Source organism: Ylistrum balloti, unplaced genomic scaffold, assembly GCF_031769215.1.
Source record: "Ylistrum balloti isolate Yb309-2 unplaced genomic scaffold, AGI_CSIRO_Ybal_v1 Utg370512, whole genome shotgun sequence".
NCBI lineage: Eukaryota > Metazoa > Mollusca > Bivalvia > Pectinida > Pectinidae > Ylistrum > Ylistrum balloti.
In genome coordinates this window covers 1,219,130-1,242,693 of record NW_026782330.1, presented here as the reverse complement: position 1 = coordinate 1,242,693, position 23,564 = coordinate 1,219,130, and the positions used below count along the sequence as shown (strand labels likewise).

Here is a 23,564-nt window from a genome sequence, read left to right as displayed (position 1 = left end):
TGATATATTCCCTCCGCAGTTAGTCTTTATCTTGATATATTCCCTCCGCAGTTAGTCTTTATCTTGTTATCTTGATATATTCCCTCCATAGTTAGTCGTTACCTTGATATATTCCGTCCGCAGTTAGTCCTTACCTTGATATATTCCCTCCGCAGTTAGTCGTTACCTTGATATATTCCCTGCGCAGTTAGTCGTTACCTTGATATATTCCCTCCGCAGTTAGTCGTTATCTTGATATATTCCCTCCGCAGTTAGTCGTTACCTTGATATATTCCCTCCGCAGTTAGTCTTTATCTTGATATATTCCCTCCGCAGTTAGTCTTTATCTTGATATATTCCCTCCGCAGTTAGTCGTTACCTTGATATATTCCCTCCGCAGTTAGTCTTTATCTTGATATATTCCCTCCGCAGTTAGTCGTTATCTTGATATATTCCCTCCGCAGTTAGTCTTTATCTTGATATATTCCCTCCGCAGTTAGTCGTTACCTTGATATATTCCCTCCGCAGTTAGTCTTTATCTTGATATATTCCCTCCGCAGTTAGTCTTTATCTTGATATATTCCCTCCGCAGTTAGTCTTTATCTTGATATATTCCCTCCGCAGTTAGTCTTTATCTTGATATATTCCCTCCGCAGTTAGTCGTTATCTTGATATATTCCCTCCGCAGTTAGTCGTTATCTTGATATATTCCCTCCGCAGTTAGTCGTTATCTTGATATATTCCCTCCGCAGTTAGTCTTTATCTTGATATATTCCCTCCGCAGTTAGTCGTTATCTTGATATATTCCCTCCGCAGTTAGTCGTTATCTTTATATATTCCCTCCATCGTTAATTTACTTAATCTTCCTACATTTCCTCTCCAGTTTATTTTAACCGTTCCCTCGGCTCCTTTAATGTGTTTCGTGTTGTTTAGATACTACATACTCTCCCCGTTCCTGTCTTTCGTTTTGTGTTTTATGTGACTATCTGTGTTGCATTTAATTTCAACTGCTTTATTATACCAGTTATAACTGATTTCTTTAGACCATCTGTGTACTACGACATTCCAAATAACTTTGTGCATTCAATTGCAACAATTAACGCAAATATGTGAATATAATACAGACCGTGTGTAGTTCACTACCCAGACATGTAGTATTGAAATACAATAGTTTATAAAGGCAAATCAATCGACGGTACCAGGAAGTCTCTTCACTTAACACTACATGCCCACCATTTTACTCGCTGTCGGACACGGGGTTTACTGATTATATAAGTTGTTGTATGGAAGAGTTGGCTGGCAATGGCGACGAGTTCCCTTAAGTCGGTGTCCGGGCCGGAGAGATACCGAGTGTCATGTGTGGACGACATCCTTAAAATCCCTGATATGAGAACAGCACGGGATCTCATGAAGGACTGGAATATTGACACTCGTGGGGTCAAAAACAGAGATGAGGCACTCCGACGACTTACTCAATTCTGGAAGACTACTCCAGAAAATGTCCAGAAACAGGTCGGAATTTTTTACAATTCGTTATACGATTATTAAGCACATAAAGTAAGAAACACCACGTCGAAGAAACAGAAGACTGAAGCTATTTAAACATCATTACAGGGTATAGTGGGAGTGTCATAATGTTGGTAATTTCTTACACAGATATCCGTGTATATCTGTTCGGTTGTTTTTTATCCAATGTTCTCTGTATACCGTGTGGCTGTGTCCTATGTTCTACGTATAACGTGTGCCTGTTTCCTATGTTCTCTGTATAACGTCTGGCTGTGTCATATGTTCTCTGTATACCGTGTGGCTGTGTCCTACGTTCTCTGTATACCGTGTGGCTGTGTCCTATGTTCTCTGTATACCGTGTGGCTGTGTCCTATGTTCTACGTATAACGTGTGCCTGTTTCCTATGTTCTCTGTATAACGTCTGGCTGTGTCATATGTTCTCTGTATACCGTGTGGCTGTGTCCTACGTTCTCTGTATACCGTGTGGCTGTGTCCTATGTTCTCTGTATACCGTGTGGCTGTGTCCTATGTTCTACGTATAACGTGTAGCTGTGTCCTATGTTCTTCGTATAACGTGTGGCTGTGTCCTACGTTCTCTGTATACCGTGTGGCTGTGTCCTATGTTCTCCGTATAACGTGTGGCTGTGTCCTATGTTCTCCGTATAACGTGTGGCTGTGTCCTGTGTTTTCAGTATAACGTGTGGCTGTGTCCTACGTTCTCTGTATACCGTGTGGCTGTGTCCTATGTTCTCCGTATAACGTGTGGCTGTGTCCTACGTTCTTCGTATAACGTCTGGCTGTGTCCTGTGTTTTCAGTATAACGTGTGGCTGTGTCCTACGTTCTCTGTATACCGTGTGGCTGTGTCCTATGTTCTCCGTATAACGTGTGGCTGTGTCCTACGTTCTTCGTATAACGTGTGGCTGTGTCCTGTGTTTTCAGTATAACGTGTGGCTGTGTCCCACGTTCTCTGTATACCGTGTGGCTGTGTCCTATGTTCTCCGTATAACGTGTGGCTGTGTCCTGTGGTTTCAGTATAACGTGTGGCTGTGTCCTATGTTCTCCGTATAACGTGTAGCTGTGTCCTATGTTCTCCGTATAACGTGTGGCTATGTCCTATGTTCTCTGTATAACGTGTAGCTGTGTCCTATGTTCTCTGTATAACGTGTGACTGTGTCATATGTTTTCAGTATAACGTGTGGCTGTGTCTTATGTTCTTCGTATAACGTCTGGCTGTGTCCTGTGTTTTCAGTATAACGTGTGGCTGTGTCCTGTGTTTTCAGTATAACGTGTGGCTGTGTCCTATGTTCTACGTATAACGTGTGGCTGTGTCCTATGTTCTCTGTATAACGTGTGGCTGTGTCCTATGTTCTCCGTATAACGTCTGACTGTGTCCTATGTTCTCTGTATAACGTGTGCCTGTGTCCTATGTTTTCAGTATAACGTGTGGCTGTGTCCTATGTTCTGCGTATAACGTGTGGCTGTGTCCTATGTTCTCCGTATAACGTGTGGCTGTGTCCTATGTTCTGCGTATAACGTGTGACTGTGTCCTATGTTCTCTGTATAAAGTGTAGTGGTATTAAATTTCGTTTTTGTACATAAATCAGTGATCCGTATAATTCCACTGTATTAGACAATACTTATGTGAATCAAATGAATGACTGATGTTCAAATCCCGATACATTTTCCCATTCCTTCAGGAATATTCGTAACATGACTTGTTACGACGTTTAACTATACCATTCCTTAAGGAATATTCGTAACATCACTAGTTACGACGTTTAACTATACCATTCCTTCAGGAATATTCGTAACATCACTTGTTACGACGTTTAACTATACACTTGTTACGACGTTTAACTATACCATTCCTTCAGGAATATTCGTAACATCACTTGTTACGACGTTTAACTATACCATTCCTTCAGGAATATTCGTAACATCACTAGTTACGACGTTTAACTATACCATTCCTTCAGGAATATTCGTAACATCACTTGTTACGACGTTTAACTATACCATTCCTTCAGGAATATTCGTAACATCACTAGTTACGACGTTTAACTATACCATTCATTCAGGAATATTCGTAACATCACTAGTTACGACGTTTAACTATACCATTCCTTCAGGAATATTCGTAACAGCACTTGTTACGACGTTTAACTATACCATTCCTTCAGGAATATTCGTAACATCACTTGTTACGACGTTTAACTATACCATTCCTTCAGGAATATTCGTAACATCACTTGTTACGACGTTTAACTATACCATTCCTTCAGGAATATTCGTAACATCACTAGTTACGACGTTATACCATTCATTCAGGAATATTCGTAACATCACTAGTTACGACGTTTAACTATACCATTCCTTCAGGAATATTCGTAACAGCACTTGTTACGACGTTTAACTATACCATTCCTTCAGGAATATTCGTAACATCACTTGTTACGACGTTTAACTATACCATTCCTTCAGGAATATTCGTAACATCACTTGTTACGACGTTTAACTATACCATTCCTTCAGGAATATTCGTAACATCACTAGTTACGACGTTTAACTATACCATTCCTTCAGGAATATTCGTAACATCACTTGTTACGACGTTTAACTATACCATTCCTTCAGGAATATTCGTAACATCACTAGTTACGACGTTTAACTATACCATTCCTTCAGGAATATTCGTAACATCACTAGTTACGACGTTTAACTATACCATTCCTTCAGGAATATTCGTAACAGCACTTGTTACGACGTTTAACTATACCATTCCTTCAGGAATATTCGTAACATCACTGATTACGACGTTTTACTATACCATTGAAACATTTCTTCTTTTTATGACTTTTCACCCTCACAATTTTGAGATCAGTGTTTTTTGTTACATGATGTATGATCGTATTTGTCTGATCGTTTTATCGTATGTTTGGAGTATCCAGGTCTTAGGGTATCACGCTGAACCCACTTTCCAGTTCACAAAGGTCAGATGTGTTGGAATCTTAAACTCTATTTTATCATTGACCAAGAGGCAAAACGTAATGGCATTTGACCTTTAGCAGGCTGATATGTAAAGTAATCATGTCTGTTCAAATGAATGACCTCGACCCCTTTTCAGGTCACAGGTGTCAAATGTGCATTTTTATATATATATATTTTTATTTTTGTATTATTATCAGTACTTTATGTATGTTAAACAAAACCCTAAACTCAGTACTCCTTGTGTGAACTTGTATATTGTCTTTTTGTGTCACTAATTGTGTTGTCCTTCCAGCAGTAGATCGTGTTTTTATAACTTTATATATATATATATTTCTTTGGCATCATTAGTTGTGTTGTGATATTTATAGAAAGACAATGGGTTTCAACAAGCTTTGTCAGACGACAGGAAAAACAGACGCTTTCTGTCGGAAAAGTATGATGAGGTCGTGGAGTACTACAAGAAGCTTCCAGAACAACACCAACGTGACCTTGATCATTTTTTCAAAGGCGTTGTTGAGACAGTGAAACACAAGAAAGGCGAACTGGCAAACATTGACTGCGCGATTTTAGTGGCAGGTATATATATATACATATATATTTGTTTTATTTATATATGTATGTATCCTTTATCAGGTATATTCAAAATGTCAATTTCCTATCTTAGTTTGAAGTCTTTTATTAATTCTATAAGGTAGCAATTGTTTATAAGTAAAACAAAGAACAACCTCCAACCAAATTCCTTGCGAGACAAATACTTACCCGGCCATGACGTTCCCACACACGGTCCTTACCCGGACATGACGTTCCCACACACGGTCCTTACCCGGACATGACGTTCCCACACACGGTCCTTACCCGGCCATGACGTTCCCACACACGGTCCTTACCCGGCCATGACGTTCCCACACACGGTCCTTACCCGACCATGACGTTCCCACATACAGTTCTTACCCGGCCATGACATTCCCACACACGGTCCTTACCGGCCATGACGTTCCCACACACGGTCCTTACCCGGTCATGACGTTTCCACACACAATCCGTACCCGGTCATGACGTTTCCACACACAGTCCATACCTGGCCATGACGTCTCTGCACACGGTCCTTAGCCGGCCATGACGTTTCAACTCACGGTCCTTACCCGGTCATGACGTTCCCACACACGGTCCTTTTCCGGCCATGACGTCTCTACACACGGTCCTTACCCGGTCATGACGTTTCCACACTCGGTCCTTACCCGGATATGACGTCCCCTCACACGATCCTTACCCGGCCATGACGTTTCCACACTTGGTCCTTACCCGGCCGTGACGTTCCCACACACGGTCCTTACCCGGTCATGACGTTTCAACTCACGGTCCTTAGCCGGCCATAATGTCCTCAGACACGGTTCTTGCCCGTCAATGACGTTCCCACACACGGTCCTTACCCGGCATTGACCTTTCCACACACGGTCCTTAGCCGGCCATGATGTCCTCACACACGGTTCTTGCCCCTCCATGACGTCCCCACACAAGGTCCTTACCCGGCCTTGACGTTCCCACACTCGGTCCTTACCCGGCCTTGACGTCTCTACACACGGTTCTTACCCGGTCATGACGTTTCCACACACAGTCCTTACCCGGTCATGACGTTTCATCTCACGGTCTTCAGCCGGCCATAATGTCCTCACACACGGTTCTTGCCCGTCCATGACGTCCCCACACACAGTCCTTACCCGGCCATGACGTTCCCACACACGGTCCTTACCCGGTCATGACGTTCCCACACGGTCCTTACCCGGCAATGACGTTTCCACACACGGTCGGGTGTATATTAAATTTTACTACATGGCATAAAACAACACTCACAATCCTTACCCGGCCATGACGTTCCCACACACGATCCTTACCCGGCCGTGACGTCTCTGCACACGGTCCTTTCCCGGTCATGACGTTTCAACTCACGGTCCTTAGCCGGCCATGATGTCCTCACACACGGTTCTTGCCCCTCCATGACGTCCCCACACACGGTCCTTAGCCGGTCATGACGTCCCTACACACGGTCCTTACCCGGCCATGACGTTCCCACACTCGGTCCTTACCCGGCCTTGACCTCTCTACACACGGTCCTTACCCGGTCATGACGTTCCCACACGGTCCTTACCCGGCAATGACGTTTCCACACACGGTCGGGTGTATATTAAATTTTATTACATGGCATAAAACCACACTCACAATCCTTACCCGGCCATGACGTTCCCACACACGATCCTTACCCGGCCGTGACGTCTCTGCACACGGTCCTTTCCCGGTCATGACGTTTCAACTCACGGTCCTTAGCCGGTCATGACGTCCCTACACACGGTCCTTACCCGGCCATGACGTTCCCACACTCGGTCCTTACCCGGCCTTGACCTCTCTACACACGGTCCTTACCCGGTCATGACGTTTCCACACACAGTCCTTACCCGGTCATGACTTTCCCACACACGGTCCTTACCCGACCATGACGTTCCCACACTTGGTCCTTACCCGGTCATGACTTTCCCACTCACGGTCCTTACTCGGCCATGACGTTCCCACACACGGTCGTGTGTATATTAGATTTTATTACATGGCAGAAAACAACACATATTTATGATCAACAATTACCTTAATAAAAGACTTTCATGTACCTTCCTCACTGTTACAGGGGAAACGTCAGCTGGAAAAAGCAGTTTCATCAATCTGTTGTTAGGAACGGACCTCTTACCCACCAGCGATCTTCAATGTACATCAACCATTTGTGAAATACGGCACTCAAGAGACGGAAAGAAATATGCAGTCCTGCATCATCGCTCAGTCGGAAACCAGAAACGGAGGCCAGAAGCTATAGACCTTGAACACGACGAGGGTGTGAACGTCTTGACTAAAGTTGTTACTGAGATAGATGAGGATACCGGGGAGAGTCCATACTCCAGGGTGGACATATTTTGGCCTATTGATATCCTAGAAGTAGGCTGTTTTTATTTTATATGTAAAATGTACATTGTAGTACATTTCGTGAGAACGTCCATACAAATGTACATTGTAGTACATTTCTAGAGATCGTCCATACATATGTACATTGTAGTATATTTCGTGAGAACGTCCATACGTATGTACATTGTAGTACATTTCTAGAGATCGTCCATACAAATGTACATTGTAGTATATTTCGTGAGAACGTCCATACGTATGTACATTGTAGTACATTTCTAGAGATCGTCCATACAAATGTACATTGTAGTATATTTCGTGAGAACGTCCATACAAATGTACATTGTAGTACATTTCGTGAGAACGTCCATACAAATGTACATTGTAGTACATTTCTAGAGATCGTCCATACATATGTACATTGTAGTATATTTCGTGAGAACGTCCATACGTATGTACATTGTAGTACATTTCTAGAGATCGTCCATACGTATGTACATCGTAGTACATTTCTAGAGATCGTCCATACATATGTTCATTGTAGTATATTTCGTGAGAACGTCCATACGTATGTACATTGTAGTATATTTCGTGAGAACGTCCATACAAATGTACATTGTATTACATTTCGTGAGAACGTCCATACGTATGTACATTGTAGTACATTTCTAGAGATCGTCCATACATATGTACATTGTAGTATATTTCGTGAGAACGTCCATACGTATGTACATTGTAGTATATTTCGTGAGAACGTCCATACAAATGTACATTGTAGTATATTTCGTGAGAACGTCCATACGTATGTACATTGTAGTACATTTCGTGAGAACGTCCATACGTATGTACATTGTAGTATATTTCGTGAGAACGTCCATACGTATGCACATTGTAGTACATTTCGTGAGAACGTCCATATATATATATACATATAAACATTGTAGTACATTTCGTGAGAACGTCCATACCTATGTACATTGTAGTCAGGTTCAAAATTCAAGAAGTGTTTGATATACCGTTTTATCTCTTAGCTGTACATCAGAATTATTCTCGTGTAGACTTAAAGGGTTAATTCACCAGTTTTAGGAAAGTATTAAGGTAACTTTTCTTTTATTAGAATGATGTGTGACAATTTAGCGTTAGGATATGTCTCCCATGACACTGATGATGTCAATTCTTTGTTTTGAGCACTATTCAGTTCTTGTGCATAATCTAAAATTATGTTTCTTGGTACACTGCCTTGTGAAAGATAAATAAATTTAAATTGAATTGATCTAGCTCTCTGAGAGGATGATGTACGGAGTGTGAAAATTTGCAGTATTTTTACATCACGTGCTTTATGTATTACATGATATCAAATGGAGCGAAAAATAAAAATATATATATGATATACAACACCCAGTAGATTTAGATATATATAAATAACCGAATTCGCTATATAATATACACTATACCATGCTGACAGAACACTAGCTGGAAAGATATTTTTCTCTTTACGGTGAAGATGTATGGCCCATGAGATGTAAGTTATAATATTATAAGAAACTGTGTGTGCTGGGATCTTCTGGAAAGTCATACAATATATTTCTTTATATACAGACTGTCGTGTGGAACATGTTACAAACTTATTGCGCGGATTTCATCCCGCCAGTCTTCCACTTTCCTGTAGTCTAAAGCCTGGACTGCACATCACCCTATTTGTCTATATTTTCAGTCTGGTATTGTGATAGTGGACACACCTGGTATAGGCGCTAGTCGACAGCTGTCAAAGAGTGTAGAGAGGTTTCTCTCTAAATCTTTCGGATTCATCTACATCATCAACAGCGCCAATGCTGGAGGAGTACAGAAAGGAAGGGTAAGTTGTTCTGTTAGTACAGATCAACATTAGCGTCGGTTTGTACAGGTAACAAGTCAACTTTACCGTCGGTTTGTACAGGTAACAAGTCAACTTTACCGTCGGTTTGTACAGGTAACAAGTCAACTTTACCGTCGGTTTGTACAGGTAACAGGTCGACTTAACCGTCGGTTTGTACAGGTAACAAGTCAACTTTACCGTCGGTTTGTACAGGTAACAGGTCGACTTAACCGTCGGTTTGTACAGGTAACAAGTCAACTTTACCGTCGGTTTGTACAGGTAACAAGTCAACTTTACCGTCGGTTTGTACAGGTAACAAGTCAACTTTACCGTCGGTTTGTACAGGTAACAGGTCAACTTTACCGTCGGTTTGTACAGGTAACAGGTCAACTTAACCGTCGGTTTGTACAGGTAACAGGTCAACTTAACCGTCGGTTTGTACAGGTAACAAGTCAACTTTACCGTCGGTTTGTACAGGTAACAGGTCAACTTAACCGTCGGTTTGTACAGGTAACAGGTCAACTTTACCGTCGGTTTGTACAGGTAACAGGTCAACTTAACCGTCGGTTTGTACAGGTAACAGGTCAACTTAACCGTCGGTTTGTACAGGTAACAAGTCAACTTTACCGTCGGTTTGTACAGGTAACAGGTCAACTTTACCGTCGGTTTGTACAGGTAACAGGTCGACTTAACCGTCGGTTTGTACAGGTAACAGGTCAACTTTACCGTCGGTTTGTACATGTAACAAGTCAACTTTACCGTCGGTTTGTACAGGTAACAGGTCGACTTAACCGTCGGTTTGTACAGGTAACAAGTCAACTTTACCGTCGGTTTGTACAGGTAACAAGTCAACTTTACCGTCGGTTTGTACAGGTAACAAGTCAACTTTACCGTCGGTTTGTACAGGTAACAGGTCAACTTTACCGTCGGTTTGTACAGGTAACAGGTCAACTTAACCGTCGGTTTGTACAGGTAACAGGTCAACTTAACCGTCGGTTTGTACAGGTAACAAGTCAATTTTATCGTCGGTTTGTACATGTAACAAGTCAACTTTACCGTCGGTTTGTACAGGTAACAGATCAACTTAACCGTCGGTTTGTACAGGTAACAAGTCAACTTTACCGTCGGTTTGTACAGGTAACAAGTCAACTTTACCGTCGGTTTGTACAGGTAACAGGTCGACTTTACTGTCGGTTTGTACAGGTAACAGATCAACTTAACCGTCGGTTTGTACAGGTAACAAGTCAACCTTACCGTCGGTTTGTACAGGTAACAAGTCAACCTTACCGTCGGTTTGTACAGGTAACAAGTCAACTTTACCGTCGGTTTGTACAGGTAACAGGTCGACTTTACTGTCGGTTTGTACAGGTAACAGGTCAACTTTACCGTCGGGTTGTACAGGTAACAGGTCAACTTTACCGTCGGTTTGTACATGTAACAAGTCAACTTTACCGTCGGTTTGTACAGGTAACAAGTCAACTTTACCGTCGGTTTGTACAGGTAACAGGTCGACTTTACCGTCGGTTTGTACAGGTAACAAGTCAACTTTACCGTCGGTTTGTACAGGTAACAAGTCAACTTTACCGTCGGTTTGTACATGTAACAAGTCAACTTTACCGTCGGTTTGTACAGGTAACAAGTCAACTTTACCGTCGGTTTGTACAGGTAACAGGTCAACTTTACCGTCGGTTTGTACAGGTAACAAGTCAACTTTACCGTCGGTTTGTACAGGTAACAAGTCAACTTTACCGTCGGTTTGTACAGGTAACAAGTCAACTTTACCGTCGGTTTGTACAGGTAACAGGTCAACTTTACCGTCGGTTTGTACAGGTAACAGGTCAACTTTACCGTCGGTTTGTACAGGTAACAAGTCAACTTTACCGTCGGTTTGTACAGGTAACAAGTCAACTTTACCGTCGGTTTGTACAGGTAACAGGTCAACTTTACCATCGGTTTGTACAGGTAACAGGTCAACTTTACTGTCGGTTTGTACAAGTAACAGGTCAACCTTACCATCGGTTTGTACAGGTAACAAGTCAACTTTACCGTCGGTTTGTACAGGTAACAAGTCAACTTTACCGTCGGTTTGTACAGGTAACAGGTCAACTTTACCGTCGGTTTGTACAGGTAACAGGTCAACTTTACCGTCGGTTTGTACAGGTAACAGGTCAACTTAACCGTCGGTTTGTACAGGTAACAAGTCAACTTCACCGTCGGTTTGTACAGGTAACAAGTCAACTTTACCGTCGGTTTGTACAGGTAACAAGTCAACTTTACCGTCGGTTTGTACAGGTAACAGGTCAACTTTACCGTCGGTTTGTACAGGTAACAGGTCAACTTTACCGTCGGTTTGTACAGGTAACAGGTCAACTTAACCGTCGGTTTGTACAGGTAACAAGTCAACTTTACCGTCGGTTTGTACATGTAACAAGTCAACTTTACCGTCGGTTTGTACAGGTAACAGGTCAACTTAACCGTCGGTTTGTACAGGTAACAGGTCAACTTTACCGTCGGTTTGTACAGGTAACAGGTCAACTTTACCGTCGGTTTGTACAGGTAACAGGTCAACTTAACCGTCGGTTTGTACAGGTAACAAGTCAACTTTACCGTCGGTTTGTACATGTAACAAGTCAACTTTACCGTCGGTTTGTACAGGTAACAGGTCAACTTAACCGTCGTTTTGTACATGTAACAAGTCAACTTTACCGTCGGTTTGTACAGGTAACAGGTCAACTTAACCGTCGTTTTGTACAGGTAACAAGTCAACTTTACCGTCGGTTTGTACAGGTAACAAGTCAACTTTACCGTCGGTTTGTACAGGTAACAGGTCAACTTTACCGTCGGTTTGTACAGGTAACAAGTCAACTTTACCGTCGGTTTGTACATGTAACAAGTCAACTTTACCGTCGGTTTGTACAGGTAACAGGTCAACTTTACCATCGGTTTGTACAGGTAACAGGTCAACTTTACTGTCGGTTTGTACAGGTAACAGGTCAACCTTACCATCGGTTTGTACAGGTAACAGGTCAACTTTACCGTCGGTTTGTACAGGTAACAGGTCAACTTTACCGTCGGTTTGTACAGGTAACAGGTCAACTTTACTGTCGGTTTGTACAGGTAACAGGTCAACTTTACCGTCGGTTTGTACAGGTAACAAGTCAACTTTACCGTCGGTTTGTACAGGTAACAGGTCAACTTAACCGTCGGTTTGTACAGGTAACAAGTCAACTTTACCGTCGGTTTGTACAGGTAACAGGTCAACTTTACTGTTGATTGGGAGAGACCGTAATAAGTTTCATGTAATTGTCTTTATTTTTACAGCCACAAAAGACCTACATCTCTCAGTATAATAAGTATATTGAGTTTTTATCTTTCAGTTAAAGGACTTCCTTAGAACTGTTGACGCGTCCCTTGACGAGGAGTTTAACTTTCGTGCTACCATGTTTGTGTTAAATAAATGGGATGTAACAATTTCCATCATCATTTTCCAATATTCATATGCAAGTACCACATTTTAAGAATGATGTCAGATTTACATCAGTGATACTATATATCTGTAACCCTGACAAGATACGTTGATGATGTCAGATTTACTCCCTGTCAGTGATACTATATATCTGTATCTGATGACATACATTGAATGGTGTCAGATTTACTCCCTGTCAGTGATACTATATATCTGTAACCCTGATGACATACATTGAATGATGTCAGATTTACTCCCTGTCAGTGATACTATATATCTGATAATATATCCTGACAACATACATTGAAGCTCTATGTATAAAGGGCAATAACTCCTACACACCTAAAAACATCACATCGAATGATGTCAGATTTACTCCCTGTCAGTGATACTGATGTCAGATATTACTCCCTGTCAGTGATACTATATATCTGTAACCCTGATGACATACATTGAATGATGTCAGATTTACTCCCTGTCAGTGATACTATATATCTGTAACCCTGACAACATACATTGAATGATGTCAGATTTACTCCCTGTCAGTGATACTATATATCTGTAACCCTGACAACATACATTGAATGGTGTCAGATTTACTCCCTGTCAGTGATACTATATATCTGTAACCCTGACAACATACATTGAATGATGTCAGATTTACTCCCTGTCAGTGATACTATATATCTGTAACCCTGATGACATACATTGATGATGTCAGATTTACTCCCTGTCAGTGATACTATATATCTGTAACTCTGATGACATACATTGAATGATGTCAGATTTACTCCCTGTCAGTGATACTATATATCTGTAACCCTGATGACATACATTGAATGATGTCAGATTTACTCCCTGTCAGTGATACTATATATCTGTAACCCTGACAACATACATTGAATGATGTCAGATTTACTCCCTGTCAGTGATACTATATATCTGTAACCCTGATGACATACATTGAATGACGTCAGATTTACTCCCTGTCAGTGATACTATATATCTGTAACTCTGACAACATACATCGAATGATGTCAGATTTACTCCCTGTCAGTGATACTATATATCTGTAACCCTGACAACATACGTTGAATACATGATGTCAGATTTACTCCCTGTCAGTGATACTATATATCTGTAACCCTGATGACATACATTGAATGATGTCAGATTTACTCCCTGTCAGTGATACTATATATCTGTAACCCTGACAACATACATTGAATGGTGTCTGATTTACTCCCTGTCAGTGATACTATATATCTGTAACCCTGATGACATACATTGAATGATGTCAGATTTACTCCCTGTCAGTGATACTATATATCTGTATCTGATGACATACATTGAATGGTGTCAGATTTACTCCCTGTCAGTGATACTATATATCTGTAACCCTGATGACATACATTGAATGATGTCAGATTTACTCCCTGTCAGTGATACTATATATCTGTAACCCTGATGACATACATTGAATGATGTCAGATTTACTCCCTGTCAGTGATACTATATATCTGTAACCCTGATGACATACATTGAATGATGTCAGATTTACTCCCTGTCAGTGATACTATATATCTGTAACCCTGATGACATACATTGAATGATGTCAGATTTACTCCCTGTCAGTGATACTATATATCTGTAACCCTGACAACATACATTGAATGATGTCAGATTTACTCCCTGTCAGTGATACTATATATCTGTAACCCTGATGACATACATTGAATGATGTCAGATTTACACCCTGTCAGTGATACTATATATCTGTAACCCTGACAACATACATTGAATGATGTCAGATTTACTCCCTGTCAGTGATACTATATATCTGTAACCCTGATGACATACATTGAATGATGTCAGATTTACTCCCTGTCAGTGATACTATATATCTGTAACCCTGACAAGATACATTGAATGATGTCAGATTTACTCCCTGTCAGTGATACTATATATCTGTAACCCTGACAAGATACATTGATGATGTCAGATTTACTCCCTGTCAGTGATACTATATATCTGTAACCCTGATGACATACATTGAATGATGTCAGATTTACACCCTGTCAGTGATACTATATATCTGTAACCCTGACAAGATACATTGAATGATGTCAGATTTACTCCCTGTCAGTGATACTATATATCTGTAACCCTGATGACATACATTGAATGATGTCAGATTTACTCCCTGTCAGTGATACTATATATCTGTAACCCTGATGACATACATTGAATGATGTCAGATTTACTCCCTGTCAGTGATCCTGACAACATACATTGAATGATATCAGATTTACTCCCTGATAGAGAAACTATATATCTGTAACCCTGACAACATACATTGAATGATGTCAGATTTACTCCCTGTCAGTGATACTATATATCTGTATATATACATTGAATGTGATACATTGAATGATGTCAGATTTACTCCCTGTCAGTGATACTATATATCTGTAACCCTGATGACATACATTGAATGATGTCAGATTTACTCCCTGTCAGTGATACTATATATCTGTAACCCTGATGACATACATTGAATGATGTCAGATTTACTCCCTGTCAGTGATACTATATATCTGTAACCCTGATGACATACATTGAATGATGTCATATTTCTATATATCTGTAACCCTGATGACATACATTGAATGATGTCAGATTTACTCCCTGTCAGTGATACTATATATCTGTAACCCTGATGACATACATTGAATGATGTCAGATTTACTCCCTGTCAGTGATACTATATATCTGTAACCCTGACAACATACATTGAATGATGTCAGATTTACTCCCTGTCAGTGATACTATATATCTGTAACCCTGATGACATACATTGAATGATGTCAGATTTACTCCCTGTCAGTGATACTATATATCTGTAACCCTGATGACATACATTGAATGATGTCAGATTTACTCCCTGTCAGTGATACTATATATCTGTAACCCTGATGACATACATTGAATGATGTCAGATTTACTCCCTGTCAGTGATACTATATATCTGTAACCCTGATGACATACATTGAATGATGTCAGATTTACTCCCTGTCAGTGATACTATATATCTGTAACCCTGTACAGTGATGTCAGATTTACTATATATATATATCTGTAACCCTGATGACATACATTGAATGATGTCAGATTTACTCCCTGTCAGTGATACTATATATCTGTAACCCTGACAACATACATTGAATGGTGTCAGATTTACTCCCTGTCAGTGATACTATATATCTGTAACCCTGACAACATACATTGAATGATGTCAGATTTACTCCCTGTCAGTGATACTATATATCTGTATCTGATGACATACATTGAATGATGTCAGATTTACTCCCTGTCAGTGATACTATATATCTGTAACCCTGATGACATACATTGAATGATGTCAGATTTACTCCCTGTCAGTGATACTATATATCTGTAACACTGATGACATACATTGAATGGTGTCAGATTTACTGTCAGTGATACTATATATCTGTAACCCTGACAACATACATTGAATGGTGTCAGATTTACTCCCTGTCAGTGATACTATATATCTGTAACCCCCTGATGACATATATCTGTAACCTGACATGTCAGATGTCAGTGATACTATATATCTGTAGACATACATTGAATGATGTCAGATTTACTCCCTGTCAGTGATACTATATATCTGTAACCCCTGATGACATAATTGAATGATGTCAGATTTACTCCCAGTGATACTATATATCTGTATATATCTGTCAGAAGTGAAACTATATATCTGTAACCCTGACAACATACATTGAATGATGTCAGATTTACTCCCTGTCAGTGATACTATATATCTGTAACTCTGATGACATACATTGAATGATGTCAGATTTACTGTCAGTGATACTATATATCTGTGAACCCCTATGACATAACCTGGCTGATGACAGACTTGTACCTAGCAGTGATACTATATATCTGTAAACCCCTATGACATAACCTGGCTGATGACAGACTTGTACCTAGCAGTGATACTATATATCTGTAAACCCCTATGACATAACCTGGCTGATGACAGACTTGTACCTAGCAGTGATCAGTATATATCTGTAAACCCCTATGACATAACCTGGCTGATGACAGACTTGTACCTAGCAGTGATACTATATATCTGTAAACCCCCATGACATAACCTGGCTGATGACAGACTTGTACCTAGCAGTGATCAGTATATATCTGTAAACCCCTATGACATAACCTGGCTGATGACAGACTTGTACCTAGCAGTGATCAGTATATATCTGTAAACCCCTATGACATAACCTGGCTGATGACAGACTTGTACCTAGCAGTGATCAGTATATATCTGTCCCTATGACATAACCTGGCTGATGACAGACTTGTACCTAGCAGTGATCAGTATATATCTGTAAACCCCTATGACATAACCTGGCTGATGACAGACTTGTACCTAGCAGTGATCAGTATATATCTGTAAACCCCTATGACATAACCTGGCTGATGACAGACTTGTACCTAGCAGTGATCAGTATATATCTGTGAACCCCCATGACATAACCTGGCTGATGACAGACTTGTACCTAGCAGTGATCAGTATATATCTGTGAACCCCTATGACATAACCTGGCTGATGACAGACTTGTACCTAGCAGTGATACTATATATCTGTAAACCCCTATGACATAACCTGGCTGATGACAGACTTGTCCCTAGCAGTGATCAGTATATAACACCGATTCTCTGTCTGAACAGGCAATAAAAGCGATGGATTACGCCGATTCTACCACGACAGACCACGAAATGGTTCTCGAGGGACTCGAGCGCCTCCTACCGACCAGTCTAAAAAACCAGCTTGCTGCTCATTACGGGTGTGTATTAGTCGTAAACAAATGTTTTCTGACTTTTGATTCCGTAGTTACTTCGACATTCAATATGTTTTCCCAATATCACGATTTCCGGACACAACATGCTTGAGATAATAAAGATCTTGATCTCATTAGTAAATATTCTACCTCTGAAGTTTGTCCTTTCATCGTATTCGGAAGGTCAACATTTTTGTGGTATTTTACTCTCTTCTGAGGTTCGTCATTTTATAACACGCTGAAGGCACTATCTTATCGCATTCTGAAGGTCGGCATTTGATCTTTCTCTTAAAGTGGCCATTTGATCGTATTATGAAGGTCACCATTTGATCGTATTCTGAAGGTCGTCATTTGATCGTATTCTGAAGGTCACCATTTGATCGTATTCTGAAGGTCACCATTTGATCGTATTCTGAAGGTCACAATTTTATTGTCTGAAGGTGACCTTTTCATCATATTCTGAAGGTAGCTATTTTATATTACTCTGAATTTCAGCATTGTATTATATTCTGAAGACCGCCATTTAGTCGAATTCTGAAGGTCACCATATAATCGTACTCTGTGGTTATCACCTCTCTAACAAAGGAAGTCACAGTTATTTTTGGTAGATAAAGCTAAACCGCTGATCCTATTTACCATGTACTTATCTATCTATTGGTATACGGGTATAAAGATTACGGGAAATACAACAGTATAAGCGGGAAATATAGGGATAGGGAACGGAAATATTCCTTAAACATCAACATTATTGACCGATCAAAAACAAAAGCGATTAAAACAAAATAAAAGGATAGGAAACAGAAATATCCGGAAACAGAAATATTATTAACCGTTCACAAACAAAAGCGATGAACACAAAATATTAGGAAACCCATAGTCTTACATATATATTGCTTACTTCATATTTCAATAAGACTATTGATTAAAATAAGTTTGTCACCAAAATATTGTTGTGATTAAGTCCTAGTTTGTACCGTTTGATACTGTGATATTCCTGTTTCTACCACAATACCCCGTGTTATTCAACTCCCTAAACATTGGATAATTAATGCAACTGTTGAATAACATTTTGTTTATACCACACGTGGTATAAATTGTTTGGCGGGAAAGCCGCTTTACTTGACTTAAACAAAATAGGTCCGTAAAGTAAATAGTTCATGATAAAATTTGAGATAAAGGACATTTTATACATACACCTATTTATTATAAGCTTTACTAAAAGTAATATGTTCGTTATTATTGTAATAAATTACATTAGTTGAATACATGTTTGTGACTTATCGTTTTTGCATATTGATTTACAACACTCACTACGGGTCATATTCTTGCGCATCAAGCGAAAACGTAAACAAAACAACCGTGAGAAAATATATCCCTTTGATCAATGTTTTGTATTGTTGAAGAAACAGGTCACACATACTCGTGGTCATTGTATATTGAATTTATTCAACTCTCATTAGTTATTTTTCTAAAACTACAAAAAAAAACACTCGCTTTAGCTTGAGTTTTTTGTAACTTTTGAAAAATAACTAACTCGAGTTGAATAAATTCAATGCACAATGACCACTCATTGTGTAAACTCTATGTATCTGTAACGTGTTTACGATGTCGTTTCAGATGGATAGCACAAGTACTGAAGCGGTCTCACTACTCTATAAAGGTGGCCAAGTTAATGAATGCCAAAGGCCTAGAGGAAAAGGCAGAACTACAGATGAAGTTAAGGACACAGATGGATCGTTTGGAGAGAGACGCCAAGTACACTCTCGACAGCATGCGTAGGGAGATTAAAGAAGAACTGAAATACCTGTACGAAAACATCGACCGTTTGCTATCCGGAACAGATGTCCAGGCTCGCATATGTTGCTGGGAAGCTGACCAATGTCCCCCAGCGGAAAATTGGAAAAAAGTAGTGAAAGAGGCTGAAAGTTATATCGCTAAACGTGTAGCCGAGGAGGTCAATATCTGGGACCATCATAAAGGCATTGTTAAACATCTAAAGGAAAAAATTGTCAAAAAGTTCAAACGAGACTTTCAACTGATGGAAGACCAGATGCGAGATGTTGAAGGTAAATAATATCCGTGTGTATGGTAGATTGTTTAATGTGCGTTCTATAGCTTACATTGAGGGTTAATTGTTGATTTATGGACATGTTCATTAGCACGAGAAAATAAGTTTACTATCTGATACAGAAACTGTTAACGACTCAGACCATAGACAAATAGTACATATGATACTGATTTACATGTTAATGTTGTCTTGCTCCACCAGTTGTACTTCTGCCGGGCGATAAACGTGCCGTGTCTGACTTCCACAAATCAATGAAAAGACCTGCGCCCGTAAAGAACGTATTCCAGAAAGCGGGGAAAAAACAGAAGGAAAAAGCTACCACTGACGACCTCAAGAGACTCGGTGGAGCTGTAGCCTGCGCCGGGTCACTTAATACAAAATCTAAGGACGTCCGAGCTATATTTAAATCGTACAGCAAACGAGACGCAAGGAAGAGGATGGAGGACGCCACAATGATATTTATCCATAGTTTAACACAAGGAAACTCACTTTCGGCAAAGCTTGACTTATTTTTAGGCAAATATGTCAAAGGTATAGATGACATAGGTAAAATGATCCCAGATCTTCTGAAAGCGGACAGGATACTGATGGATACTTTGAACACAGAGATGAAAGAAAACAAAGGCCTTTTGTCAAATCTCTACCCAGAACTTCTCCGTGATAATGCTAGGAAACAGGGCTTACTTGACATGTTCTATATCAAGTGTATCATGGAATCCGACTTCAGACTTCGAGAACTAGACATCAACAGGACCAAGCCGCTTGGAAGTGGCACTTTTGCTGATGTCTTTAAAGGTGATCTGCGACCAGCTGGGGAGGTTACCACAAACGTAGCCGTGAAAATCAACAAAGAGCATATCACAGCATCCAATGTGAGCGACCTTCTCTTGGAAGACCGAACATTACGGTATGTTATGTCTACACAATAATTAAACTATTTACCGTTTACTCTTATGTTAGGCATAACATACACAGATACATTTTACTGGATAACCCGGTGTACGTGAAATGTACGTGGTTTACATAAAAGATCTAGCGTGACTCACCATTTGGGGTTCTTTTTTTATTCATTTATTTTTTTTAAATTTTCAGTTTTCTAATTCGAAGTTCCTAGATTCATAATTCTATGGAGCCTTTGGCCAAGATAAAAATGTTTCATAATCTAAATAGCAAATGAAAATTAATTTAATATCCTTCTATCATACGAGTGATTAATCAGGTAAATTATAATTAAGGAAACGGACATTTCCGCAACAAATTTAATGTCATTCGCCGCCCATATATCTATTGTATCTTTGATTATTGTTTAATATACAAAGATATTACTTGAGTGAATTATGTATCAACGGAAGCACATCCCGTGTAACGGTACCAAATATTTCGTTTTCACGTCATTGAGTGAAATACCAATGCCTTGTTTACAGGGATCTCAAACATAAAAACATTGTCAAGTATTACGGATCAGTTCTCAGCCAGAATGAAAAATCCAAGGTCAGTTGGATTATGCTGTTAGAATACTGCCAGGGCACCCTGAAAGACGTGTTTCTGGAGGAGTCGTTCGAAAACCCTGGCAAGCTTGGACACAGTCGCAGTAAGCAGGCACATGCCATGAAAAATATGGCTCGGTATGTGGTGGAGATGTGCAATGGGCTGCAATACTTGCACGAGAAGGGTCTGGTGCATAGGGACCTTAAACTGGAAAACGTGTTGGTAAGTTAAACTTATCCACGATTCGTTCGTTTTGTTCGTTGGAAGCCTGTTGCAACAAAGGGTACAAATACATATTGAGTTCTGCTTGTATTACTTTTCATCACGCGGCGGCAGTTATTTAGATCTTCACTTAATACGTCAATGCCCCGCTTAATACGTCATTGTCCCGCTTTATACGTCAATGTCCCGCTTAATACGTCAATGTCCCGCTTAATGCCTTTAAATCACTGATACTATATTGTTTGTCCAATTCAATACCGTTTGGTCAGCATCGACCTTTACGTAGAAAAGTTATCCTTTTTGTTTAATATAAATGAAGTGTACAGGTCAAATTCAGGAAAAGGTTTTATTGATTCTCTACATATATCACACCGCATGGCGCGGAAGTATATGTAATTTAGTGTGTACGATCATCTCTCGCCTAACATTTGTATATTCTTTCCTCAATGTTGTTTTCTTTAAAGTTTGAGATTGTTTATGATGGGAATTATTTGTTTGATATAGATATCATTGGAAGGCACTGTCAAGCTCACAGATGTAGGACTGACAAAAGGCGTTGAAATGATATCGGGAACTCTCGCGGGATCTCCTATTTACATGGCACCGGAAGTACTATTGGCACGTGATATATACGACCACAAGGCAGATATTTACAGTCTGGCTGTAATGTTGTGGGAGATGTGGTATGGTATGGACGCCGCGGACCATATCCAACACTACATCCAAAAAAGACTTGAGGATTCCGTCAGAGATGGTCTCCGGCCAAAACTATCCCTCCAACACCGTCCCCCAGACGACTGGATAAGCGTCATTGAGCGGTGTTGGGACCTCGACCCCGCAGTCAGAATGGAAGCACATTTCATTGGAAAGTTCTTTGAAAAGGTGTAAAGTGAGCAGCTGTAATATCTTGTGTGACATAATTGTGACTTTGAGTGAATCGATTATTAAGAATATATATCACCGCAACGTTTGTGGTTCCTTTATGGAAGGGAGGTTACTCTGACAGAAAATAAAGTACTTTGGTATTGAGTGGATACTTATCAACAGTGCTTTGTCTATCGTCTGTGAGATGATAACAAGTTATCAAGTAGAAAACAACAATGCGGGATGAGTCCTACTGTTGTTTACCCCAGCTATTGCTAACTCCTACTGTTGTTTACCCCAGCTGTTGTTAACTCCTACTGTTGTTTACCCCAGCTGTTGTTAACTCCTACTGTTGTTTACCCCAGCTGTTGTTAACTCCTACTGTTGTTTACCCCAGCTGTTGTTAACTCCTACTGTTGTTTACCCCAGCTGGTGTTAACTCCTACTGTTGTTTACTCGTATTTTGTTTCAGCCCAGCTAGTGTGTATATTTACACAAGCTTTGAAATGTGTTTTCGCTTTTAAGGCTTTGTCTTTTTATTAGATGTCATCAAAGTGTAAATGACTTGTAACCTTGAAAGATGTCACACTACAACAAAATCTTTGTAAATGACACCATATAGATAATATACTGTATTTGTTAATGTATAAGGATATGTAGAATTTCACACTAAATTCACGTCAGCTACAAATCACAAAATCAAATTGTTGTGTTATTGTCGGAATGCCACATATTCTTTGTTTATGCGGTAGTGACAGAACATGTTAGTATCTTAGCACTTGCATTAGTGATTAACTTTAATATTTAGTTATTTTAAAACATTAATAAAAACCTATCTTATTTATTGCAATAAACAAGTTTATTTACAAATATTAATAGAATTAACCTTCTATCTGTTACCGCGCGGAGCCATTGTTTTGACGTACGTCATCAGACATGATTCAGTGAGAAATCATGAAGAGTCAGGTGAACAAAGATGGAATAGACTTGACAGTTTTTAATTTCGATAATATTAAATAAATGTTACAGGACATATAGAACACATGGACAGTGACTTGAAATTTATGCTGCATTTTGTCTTGGGGACACACTTTTCACGCTACTTTTGTTTTCCTTCACCCTTGTCAGCTCCTATCTTATGATATTGACCGTATGCTGTATGTTTTACTCTGATTCTAACTTGTATAGTAGAGCTTTTGTTGTTTTTCATTTAAAAACCAGCGAAATGTATGTTATCTATTTGTTATTTATTTATCATCACAATTTTTGCTGTATGACGATGTGAAACGAACCGAGTTCACCCA

At 39.8% G+C, this 23,564-nt stretch overlaps 1 protein-coding gene across 1 annotated transcript; it reads left to right on the top strand.

The window, feature by feature from the left end:
* The first annotated feature begins 1,281 nt into the window (after window positions 1-1,281).
* On the top strand, window positions 1,282-22,284 carry LOC132555757 (uncharacterized). The gene is given in 10 exon segments (XM_060220120.1): window positions 1,282-1,491; window positions 4,843-5,050; window positions 7,149-7,450; window positions 9,129-9,269; window positions 12,647-12,733; window positions 17,458-17,624; window positions 19,236-19,684; window positions 19,888-20,593; window positions 21,111-21,396; window positions 21,901-22,284. Coding segments are annotated over 10 exon segments (2,940 nt in total).
* Window positions 22,285-23,564: the final 1,280 nt, after the last annotated feature.